Here is a 12,114-nt window from a genome sequence, read left to right on the forward strand (position 1 = left end):
AGTGTGGGCGGCGCTATCAGCCATGGGGGCGGAGTACATGGGAAAGCATGGCTGGCTTCATTTAATTCATACCACCAATGTGAAGATATTGTCAAAGTATGTGGCATGACACCATATCATTCGTCCCCAACTCCCAAATTTATCAAAATGAATTGTTTTCTCATTCAAATTTGCTTTTTCTAATTGCCCGATAATTAGAAAAATTCTATGGCCTCTTTCTGCATTAAGAAAAATCTATTCTTTACTTTACTTATTTGCATAAAAGATCGAATTTCAATACAACAAAATTTCAATTTAATGAAGTAAATTGCCCGTTTTACCGACTTCATTATATTGAGCTTTAACTGTAAACACACAGCATGAGGACAATATGATGATGATGTGCATATGGTTAGGATTACGTGAAATGGCGTGATGACTGTGTAACAATGGCAGCATGACGAGAATTGGACAACGAAGTTGGAATGATGACAACTGTATGGTGAGAATCGGATGACAAAGCTGGAATGATGACGGAACAACCATGATGGCATCATGAGGATAGTATGACAACAACGCAGTGACGACCATGGCATGACAGCGGTGTCATGATCACAATTAAGTGACAGCATGATTATGATGGAATGCTTCTCACCGCTCTCAGAGTGATGACGGCATCATGAGAATCGCATTACGACGATGGAAGGACCGCAACGGCATCACGACTACTGTATGATGATGACAAAATGACAGCGGCAGCATAATCACAATTGAATGACGACAGATGATTATGAAAGAATGATTTCAATGGAACGACGAAGGTCGTATGTCGACAATAAGGTAGCAATGAGTATCACCAAGATCATGGCTTGCAGAGCGGCACTGAAAAAAAAAAATTGCTTGTGTATATATTATCTTGATTTCCTCACCAGTAGTGATGGTCTTCGAGATCAAAGATAACACTACTAACTAAATATGTCGGAGGTCACTCAACGTTGTGGCGGCAGTTCTATTTTGTCTATCTCGCTCACGCACATAGTGGATCCAGAGAGGAAGCCCTGGGGACCTGTCCCCCCTTCCATGAGGCTACTCTGGATCCACCCTTGTGCTCACAATACTATCATGTTTAAACTGGTGCCCAAGTTTCTGGTGAAATTTTATTAAAATGTGTTCGTGACACAATCTCTTCAATGCTTTTTACTGCGTACATACAAGTATTCAAGCTACTAAATTGGGAAGGCTTAGGAGTGAGGATCAACAGCGAATATCTCTGCAACTTTCGGTTTGCAGATGACATTGTCCTGTTCAGCAGCACTCGGGACAAGTTTCAACAAATGATTGAGGGCCTTATCAGAGAGTGTAAAAGTGGGGTTGAAGATTAATATGCAAAAGGCAAAGATAATGGTCAATAGCCGTGCAAGGGTACAAGAGTTCAGGATTGCCAGTCAGCCTCTAGAGTCTGTGAAGGAGTATGTTTACCTGGGTCAGCTACTCACAGCGTACCCTGATTATGAGAAGGAGATTTGCAGAAAAATAAAAATGGGTTGGAGTGCATACAGCAGGCTGACTGGGAGCTTACCACTGTCATAGCATTCTACAGATGCTAGCATATGGGGCAAAAACTTGGAGGTTAACAGAGAAGCTGAAGAACAAGCTAAGGATTGTGCAAACGATGGAACGAAAAATGTTAGGCTTAACGTTAAAAGGCAAGAAGAGAGTGGCATGGGTCAGGGAGCAAATGGGGATAGCTGATATTCTATTTGACATTAAGAGAAAAAAAAAAAAGGGAGCTGGGCAGGCCATGTAGTGAGTAGAGCAGATAACCGGTAGACCATTAGAGTTACAGGATGGGTGCCAAGGGAAGGGAAGTGCAGTCAAGGACGACAGAAAATTAGGTGTGGCATGAAATTATGAAATTTGCAGACACAAGTTAGAATCGTCTAGCGCAAGACGGGTAATCGGAAATTGAGGGGCCTGCTTCCTGCAGTGGAAATAAAAATAGCCTCCTGCTGCTGCTGGTGATGATGTCACTACATGATTTCCAACATAATGGTGATGAGCATAGAGTTTCATACAATAATTACTAGAGGGAACTCTGGTGCTAGTGTATACAGGAGCTGCAACGTTAGCGGTTGACCCAGCGTGGGAATTATGGGAAGTACATGGATTTGCCTAAACTTCGTCCTTCTGGCTTCAAACAGCTTCGCGAATTTGTAAACCCGTCATTTTCAACAATGTACTGCGTATTAATTATTACGTAAACATTATTAAAATTGGCCGACAGCAGGATTTAACACAGAACTTCTAGCACAGAAGCCTGATATTGAAACCATTACGCCATGGACGCATGCATCGACAACTGATGTGTAATGCCCTTATCTATTTCGCCACCTCGATAAGCTCAATTGTTGCAATCAGTAGCGATTGTCACAGTGCCTTCTGCACTTCGTACAGTATAGATTGGTCTGAAATTTACAACAATGAAGGCATATGAAGCATAAATAAACAAAGCCACAAGAACGTATGTACTTCCCATCATTCCTATGGTGGGTCAGCGACTGCAGCGCCAGAGGTCCCTCTGGTATATTGTAGGAAATTCTCAGGTTATGAGAACATCTACCATCGTGATTAGTAAAGCTACGATGCGAAAGTATGTGGCAAAGCAGTCGCGTGTTGTAGCTGACACTGAGCGAGACAGTACAATTATTCTTACATTTAAAGCATAAAAACCTGAAACTTGCAAGAAGCTCGCTCAATGCAGTTTCCAACTGCAACTATACAATGTAATGCAGGCTCAAATGCACAATAGGCAACCGAAGGCTGACTTTACTTGAACAGTGTGGAGCCACATACTCATCACCTTGTTTATATGATTACTGATTTGTGCCCATTTTTGTTCTCATTTACGCATGCGCTTTATAGCTTTATCTGTCTTCATTGGTCTACATTTCAAAGCACTTTATGCTTTCTTTAAATGCAGAGAAGCAGTATGACTCTGTATACATGCATAATTGCTGCCAAATTGCAGTGGTCTGTCCTTACGTCCATGATGTAATTATTTAAGAGGGAGCTTTAGCTCGGGCCCAACTCTGATGTGGCCTATCCAAATACATGTAAAATGCAGAAACACTTTTCTGAGATAGCCCCTCGACTGATTTTAATGAAATTTGTTGCATTTGAGAGAGAAAGTAAAATTCTAGTGACTATTAGAAGCGGAATTTTGATTTAGGGCCTGAATCTTATTGAAAGAATTTTCAAAAATTCAAAAGTTCTAAAAGAATAGAAGCACTACGTTTACAAAGTAATAGCTGTCTATCAAGAATAGATATCGTGGTTCTGTAAATGGCATCCATTAGATAATTCAAAGCGGACAAATTCGATATGTCACTATACCTTATGTGAACTGGTTACGTTGTGTATAAGGGTTCTGTAAAAGCAGTATTTACGCATTACTAAATTTCTTGAGTTCATGTGTAACATATCAATATTGTCTGCTTTAGATGCACAATTAGATGCAATTCACACAATTATGATATTATTTTTCATTGCTGAGTTATGGAGTTGTAAACCTGATAGTTTCGTTTTCTGAAAATGTGTGATTTTTGCCAACTTTTAGTAAAAAATTGACGACCTAAATCAATAATTGAAACCAGCAGTCACTAGATTTTAAGATTTTCTTTTAAATGCAACAAACCTTGTCAAGTTTGGTGCAGTAGTTGCCGAGAAAAATGAATTCTTCTTTTTACATGTATTTAGATAGCAGCACCCGAGCTAAAGCTTCCCCTTAATTATCGAACTTCTATGATGGAGGTCCTGTTTTCAAATCCTGCCATTGGACAATGTTAATAATGTTTATGCTATTATTTGTAATGCAGTAATGTCTTGAAGATCATGAGTTTTCAAAGTCACGGAGCCGCTTAAAGCCAGAAAGACGAAGCTTAGGCAAATCCACATGCTAACTATCATTCCGATGCTGGCTGAACCGCCGTGCTTGCAGTTTCTGTAGACACTAGCACCACAGTTCCATCAAGTAATCCCCCTATTGCGATGCATTGTGGCGCCAACGTGTGGTGGCCATGAGAAACAATTTGGCAGGCGCCGCTGCGCGCCGCGACAGCTGCCCCATGCGAGACTCATGACCAAACAAGCAGCATGTGAGACAAGACTGAAACAACGTGTACACGCAGTCGTAGTTTGACATCGTCAGCTAGCCATTAAGCCCACTGGTGAATGCTTTGTACCCGAAGGTTTCTTCAGCATTACGAATGGCTGGAAGAAGCGCTTCGGCAACGCTTTACAAGCTGCTCCTTGACCTGAAACTGCTGCACCTGTAGTGTAAAGTGAATAAGTAATAAAACAGTGTGAGTACACAAAAAAAATGCATGACTCGAATTGGGCATGAGGTGTAGTTCTTAGAGCAAATATCACATTTCGCCACTGCATGCCTTGCTTTATGGTGTGCCATAGTGCTAGGCATACATACATAACACAGGCAGTGGGGAGGCCAACAGAATGCCAATTTGCATACATTATTTACCCACATAAAGTTTGTGTACATCTAAAAAAATGCCAAAAAATGGTCAGAATCCCCAGAATCGGTGATACCTTCTGTTTGTGGTGCACCTTTCTTCCTCTTAGACCGCGCCGCAATACGAACATAGCGGTCGACTGCGTCCTTCTTTTTTTTTTTAACTTGCCCGTGTGCACAAACAGCGCCGGTATGAAGTCCAGATGTCTGAGTGACAGCGAAGGCGCCCTTGAAATGTGTCGGTTACCCAATAAGATGCACCACTCGACTCCAGAAGACGCCACATGGGAAAATGAGCCTTTGTACATAGCTTACTACATCACGATTCGCTAAACGAACATAAGCCTTCTGCAAGTACAAATTACTTAGTGCCGACAAGAAATACGAAACGACAACCAGCAACGATTGCTAACTAGCACCATCAACTGCTTCCGTAGTGCATGCTGTTTCCTATGTCAGCCCGGCAGTGCAGGCGTGCTTGGCTTCGGCAGATGACTACGCGAACATCGTGAGCATTGGCCAAGCATTTATAAAGCTGTAAGTGTGCACGCGTAAAGTTGCGAAATGACGGCATTCTAGTGGCGGCTGCACAGAGATGATAGCAAAAAAAGAAAAAGAAAAAAAAGCACTTTGCATTTCACCCAGCCGGCTCACACAAGCTCAGAGATCATTTGTTTCACTAGCTCAAACATACATTTGCATCTTTGTTGAGATTATTCGTATGTGTCAGTAATGAGAAAAACAGAGAGGTAAACTATATATGCCAATATATACCTGTCACAAAGTGCTTCCCGCACAGTTTAGATGCTTCTGACAGCTGCCATGGACACACTGCGCATCTTGCCGCTTCACAACCCTAATTCAGGCTCCATGGCACTGTCAATCACGTTTTACTGACAGAAACTGATAAAACCGCTCTGTCCTGCTAGGATGGTCAGGGGAGGTGCAGCCGTAAGCAACACACGACATTGGCATCGCGCCAAATTTCGATGGCAATAATGTTCGAAAGGCGTTTCGTGCACGCGGCAGCGAGAATGGCGAGGCTGACAAGTAAGTGAAATAACTTTATTGGAGGTCCGGTGAGGACGCGAACTCATCGCGCACCCGACTAGTCCCACGTCGGGACTAGCAGGTCTAGCCCACCGGCCCGGTCCAGTCGCGGGCACACTCCTTGCTGAATTTGGGGTGTCTCAACCCACACTGCCAGAGCATGTTTGCTACAGTGGAGGTCTGCCGCAGGACAGGCAGGCGTCGTTGTTAGGAGTAAACTTCATGTAGAATGGCCGGACACGGATATGTGCCTGTCTGTAAGAGTCTAAGAGAAACATCTTGCGTCCTATTCAACTGACAAGTGCAGCGCCTGCCACAGCCGGACTTGACTCACTCAGAGGGGAAAGTCGAGTCCGGCCGTACGTCTGCCAAATCGCTTCGGTCCTCAGCTGCTAGGGTGCTGCTCATGCACAGTTTGGCATCGCAAAAGGCGCATTGTATCAAACTTTGCATTTTCCATCTCAGTCTACTCCTGTACAGTGTTTCTTTTTTTTTTTCAAGAAGTGAGCTTTATTTAAACAATTCGAGGAATGCGTACAAAAATAGTTGAACCAATAGCCTATGTGGCGAGTAGCTGGTCCAATACACAAAAATACATATACAGGTCAACCAAGTACATATCTGCTCAAAGAGTAAGAACATTATTTACATGAACAAGTACCTTTTTTAAGGAAGAGTTATTACGTTTGGCTAGAGAAGAAGAAGCATTTACATACATGATCAAAATTTCTGGTTACTTTTATTTCCACAGGCACAGTGTTCCAATTTATAGTGCCAAAGAACTCTAACAATCGTTCACCGTAGACATTGCTGCAGTAATGAAGGTTTAAGTTAAAGTTAGTTGCTTGCCTGGTGTTTGCACACGGGAAGTTAAATATGGTGTTTGGTAAGGGAAAGTTGGTGTTGAGTATTTTGTGAATTAAACAAGTGAACTTATAATTTCTTAACGCCGTGAAAGAAAGAATACGAAGGTCAATAAACAAAATGCTACTAGGGTGATGAACTGAGGAAAATGTTATTATTCTTAGGGCGCATTTTTGCAACTGCAGTATAGGTGTTAAGTAAGTTTTATATGTTAGGCCCCATATTTCACAACAATAGCTCATGTTGGTATGCCTTCCTAGTAAATTACCTCGATTACATGAGATGCAATACACTTGAAAGTTGACACAATAGACTTCTGTTGCATTCATGTAAATGCAGCTAGTGCCTTAATAATTTATTACAGTACTTGTTTCTACGAGCCAGTTTCGGATTCAGTAGCCAGGAGGTGTTTGCATCATGATATTGTGATATGGCATTGCCTCCCTTTGTTCCTGCAAATGTTGTGGCTGCCATGTACGAGTGCAGCCAGAAGAAATCCGTGCAGTGCTCTTGTTTATTTATTTATGAGAAATATTATACCTAGCCTTCTTGCCACATGAAATCAGCAAATTTTGCTCTGTGTCGTTACGTCTCAATGATGTTGATGACACCATGTCCACCATTTCAAGACCAGCCTTCGTATCAAATTAAAATTGGTATTGGTGTATCCCAAATACACTTGCTAAGCATCATTCATTTACATATGAGAAGTGTTTTGTAGTTTGTCTACAACTTAAATAATGTGTGACAGTGCACTGTTTTAAGCTGTCGTCTTGAGCACAAGTGGAAGTACTGTCTCTGCTTCCCTACACTATAAACGGTTATAGTGTAGGGAAGCAGAGACACTTTTAGCAACACAACTTTTAGCAAGCAGAAACTGAAATACTTTATTTTTAATGTGGTACTACAAGGATTTTGTTGCTTCAGTTTTGTGCTTTGCTCATTTCACTTACGTGTCTACGTTTCTCTATGTGTGGTGCAGATTAGTATTCTGCACGTGACATCGTTCATCATTGAACGAGTGGGAAGCCAGATAATGCCGTTTGCGGGCGACCTGGTTCAGTACCTGCCCCTCCTCTGGGAAACATGCGGCGAGCATCACATGCTACGTTGTGCCATTGTCACTACGCTCGTCCAGGTTTGGTTGCTCTCCTTGCAATGTACCCTCTGCATGAGTGGTGGCTCTTCTTGCAAAAAATTGGCTAAATAGTGCTAACTTTCCCTGTCTTGGTACTTACTCCACCTTGCAGCTTAGTGCAGAACTAACTCACCTTTAATAACTATTCTTGCACTTTGAGTTGTCAGTCAGTTTGCTCTTTTTCTACCACCTACTAGATCCCTGGTTAGCTCTGAATGCCATTTGGTGCAGGGTGCAATCCTGCAAGACGAAATTTTTTCAACTATGACACCTCCTTTCTGAGGAACTTGCACGGTTTTCCCTTCTAGCTTTTAGCTATGTTCAGTTGAATGAACGCCTACCCATTTATGAAACTTCCGCTGCCTTAAAGATCTCTGTAGAATTCATTTGCTTGTGCGCTGTGATGCTGTGCCATACCATAACATGCCATAGACAGTTTGAGGTGAAGGGCCAGATAGATGTCACTTGTAAGAAATCTCTTAAGCGGCGGGAAAAGTCAAGTGTTGCATGCAAACTGTGTAGTTTTTTTCCCCAAAATGTAGATATTCACAAGACGCGCATTCCTGACAGGTGGTGAATGGCCTCGGCGCACAGTCTGAGCGATTGCATCCATTCCTGCTGCCAGTGGTGGCGTTCGGGGTAGATGTGCGCCAGTCCCCACACGTCTACCTGCACGAGGATTGTCTCGACTTGTGGTGGGCACTTTTGGCAAACACACGCTCCACTTCAGTTGAGCTGCTGCAACTGGCGCAGTATCTTTTTCCTCTCTTTGGTGAGTTCTTCATTGTGCCTTGTTTTTAATAGAATGACACTTCTCATTAGCTGAAACAAAACAGAGGAATCAATGAAAGATGGAAACTACCATATTTACTCGAATCTAGGCCGGCCCCGCTTCTAAGCTGACTCCCGCATGTTCGAAGCCAGAAAAAATTAAAAAAAGCTTACCTCAAATGTAAACTGAACAAAAAAGTGAGGACAGCGCTCACAAAATGAAAACAGTATTTATTTAATATGAACATGCCTAGTTCACTTTATGGCATCATCCCAGCTAGCCTCGTACGGTTGCGAATGCGTGCAAGTATCGCGTCCATGCACCCACGAATGTGCAGACAGTGTGGCACGGCTCATACGCATCAAAATGCGGAACGATCTCAGTGAACAGCCCCTCTCTGTTATTGCGCGCTTATCTTCCTTATCCCTATCATCTCCTCGTTGAGGCACAAGCAAAAGGCGCATCCCTTTGCCCCCTCCAATGACGGACGCTTTCCCTCATCGATGCTGAAGTACCGTCTGGCTTGAACGTTTCATTATGCCTATGTGGCTAGCAAAACTTTTCGTTTGTGGAATCGCCTGTTTGGTGCCATTACGATAACGCCACGGCGCACGCTGATACTTAGCCACTATACCGATACAACACAGGCCAAAATGGCGACGTCGTTCATGTACTTTGGTTGGTTACTGGCACGGCTAGTAGCGGCTGCGATACTGACTTTTCTAGATGGTGCTAGCTACGCACCATATTTGTCATGTTCAATTACAAACTGGCACGTTTTTTAAAATTCTCGAATCTAAGCTGACCCTAGAGTTTGGTATATGATTATTTAAAGAAAACTATCAGTCTAGATTTGAACAAATACGGTAAACTGATATATAGGGGGTGAACAAACGAAGCATCACCCCAGAGCTGTTTCGACGGGGGAATTTTTATTTCTCTATGTCAACAGCCTTTATAAAGACTAGTCCCTTGCAGCAAAGGATCTGGGCCGATTATTCGTTTGTTTACTTACTGTTCATCACGTGTAACTGATGAACTTTTGTTTAGGCCTGCACTATAGTGTTTCGTTAATGTGCCAGAAACCTTCTCCATCAGTGGTCGTGCTACCACAGTGGTGTTCAAAAAGAAAACAACAGCACATAGACTTTGTGATGTCACTGCACTGAAACACTACTTCCATCCAGTCTCATTGCATCTAAGGAAATGCGATTGCTTTGTATATTGTATTGGTTGTGTGCAAAAAGTAGAACAGACAAATGTGAGGGAAATATGGCATGGCACCATTTCAGATATGCAAACAGGCTGACTTGTTTACTCTCTGCATGTCCATGCAATGACAGTGCATGCTTTGTGTAACGGGGCTCATGCCCCATTACACAAAGGAAAAGGATTTGCTCAGTAAATTCAGTAAAGCTGTCTTCTTTTGATTGGTGCCAGGGAGCACTTGAAAGCAGTGAACAAGCCACTATTGTACAATGCTAGCACTGTGCTGCTTCACTGTGCCCCTCTTCAAATGTTAACAGTTAAAACTTCTGATGTTTGTTCACAGAGCTTGGCTCTGAAAACATGAAGATGTGCCTGCAAGTGGTACAAGCCTACATCCTTCTTTTTCCTAAAGAGTTCCTACAAGTAAGTTATTTCAGCAATAGCTGTTACCCATACAGGGTCAATCTCTTGCTGAATGTGCCTTTGTGTCAAACCACTATGACCTTCAAATGTGGTGCATTTAAAAAAATTTAGTGCTGTGTTGCACTGGGTTGAGATCAAACTCTGGATATGTATATAATTTGACACCAACATGCTTGTGCATCCGAGTCCAAAGTGGGCAGGAAGCAGCATGATCTTTGAGAAACTGTTATACAGTCAACTCCTGTTAATTCGACCTTCATGGGACCAACAGAATGGCTCAGTGTATCCAACAGATAGAATTAAAAGAGGCAAAAGAAAATGTCTGAACACACCGCTGCCTTCACTTAGTAGTACTTACCCATTTCTAATTCACCGCCGAATACACCAAGTTCATATAAATTCATGTATAAAACAATAAGCACCTAAATATAACAAGTAAATGACTCTATAGCCCAAGTATTGTATGCTGGCATGCCTCTGACTCTGGCTGTCTCAAATAAAATTAAAATTTTAAAGTTTACCTCGCAGAATAGAAATCTGTTAACACTTACACTCATTGTCGTTAATCTCAGATAGCTTTTTATCGTTGTCCGCGGGTGACATGTGGCCCTCATTGTAGTTTATTGCACTTGATAGTCTTCATTTTTCGAGCCACTTCACTGCAACCACAAGCATGATGGTGAGCCACGTCTAGACTGAATCATTTTGCCAGTTCATCCTGCAAAGCATGTAATTCTCCTGAAACCGAAACATTTAATGCAACTCTGTCGCCATTAGCTTAGCATATAAAATAATTATACATGCTGACACATCAAACATAATAACAATGAAGGACTGTCTCTGAATTTCCTTGCCAAAGAGCTCCTGGTAGTAGTTAGGTAGAGCTGCCATTAGACTGAACCTGAACAATGAAAATGCACCTATAGCGGCTTAATTTTAACAAAGACGGGCTGCAAAAAGCAAACATCAAATGCTGTGGAAGGAGGAAGAACTGTGTTTACTCAAGTCTAGGCCAGCCCTGATTCTAAGCCAACCCCCTAATGTCCGAAGCCAGAAAAAATTTAAAAACTTACCTCAAATGGAGGCCGAACAAAAAAGTGAGGACACCTTTCACAAAATGAAAATGCCATTTATTAATATGAACATGCTGAGCTCACTTAACATTATCATCGCTGCTACCTCGTCGTTATAGCCCAGACCACATGCACGATTGCAGGTGCGCGCAATCTCGCTTCCGCACGCCCACGCATGCGCAGACAGTGCGGCACAGCTTGCACACATCGAAATGTGGCGCAATCTCGGTGAACAGCGCCTTTCTGTTATCGCGCACTTATTTACCTTATCGCCGTCATCTCCTCATTGCAGCACATGCAAAAAGCGTCGTCTTTGCTCCCTCCAATAATGGACATTTTTCTCATCGATGCTGAAGTCCCGTCCAGCTTAAACATTTGACGATGCCTCTTCGGCTAGCACAACTCTTCGTTTGAAAGCAGCACAATCCCTTGTCTATAGCGGCACTATAGTGGCATCGCCTGTTTGGGGCCATTGCGATAACGCCACGCTATGCGCTACGCCCCACGGCGATACGACACATGTCAAAATAGCGACGTCGCTCATGTACTTCAGTTGGGTACTGGCGCGACTAATAGTGGCTGTGATATTGACTTTTCTACATGGCACTAGCTATGGACCATATTTATAATTTTCAATTACAAACTGGCACGTTTTTTAAGATCCTTGAATCTAAGCCGACCCTAGAGTTTGGTATATGGTTATTTGAAAAAAGACTATCGGCCTAGATTCGAATAAATGCGGTATTAAGCTAGCACATTCAAGGCACCCCAACCAGAAATTTACAGCACCTTCCACAGGAGAAGCAAAAGGGTGCTTAAGGTGTGTTCAGGTTAAGTATAATGATGTCTGTACTTAGTCTTTTATTATGTCTGTTGCTTGCATTACACTGATTTGGGAACTTAACATGTTATCTTGAGTGAGTTTGTGTATTCTTATCACCTTTTGTATTCTTATCACCTTTTCACTTCCGCTTATCTTTAGACATATGGTGACCGGCTGCTGAAGGCAACCACAGATCTCGTGAATGATCTGAACCGTGAAGGCATGCTGTTTGTCATGAGGGTGAGCATGACTATT

General features: G+C 42.6%; 1 protein-coding gene across 1 annotated transcript in view; it reads left to right on the plus strand.

Moving 5' to 3' along the window:
- The window catches only part of Impbeta11 (importin beta11), a 125,471-nt gene that overhangs the window by 73,993 nt on the left and 39,364 nt on the right, over positions 1-12,114 (plus strand). The window contains exons 17-20 of the mRNA XM_050189561.2: positions 7,404-7,559; positions 8,130-8,331; positions 9,884-9,963; positions 12,019-12,099. Coding sequence (XP_050045518.1) covers positions 7,404-7,559; positions 8,130-8,331; positions 9,884-9,963; positions 12,019-12,099 — 519 coding nt within the window. The remainder of the gene's footprint in view (positions 1-7,403; positions 7,560-8,129; positions 8,332-9,883; positions 9,964-12,018; positions 12,100-12,114) is intronic.

This window comes from Dermacentor andersoni, chromosome 2, assembly GCF_023375885.2.
Source record: "Dermacentor andersoni chromosome 2, qqDerAnde1_hic_scaffold, whole genome shotgun sequence".
NCBI lineage: Eukaryota > Metazoa > Arthropoda > Arachnida > Ixodida > Ixodidae > Dermacentor > Dermacentor andersoni.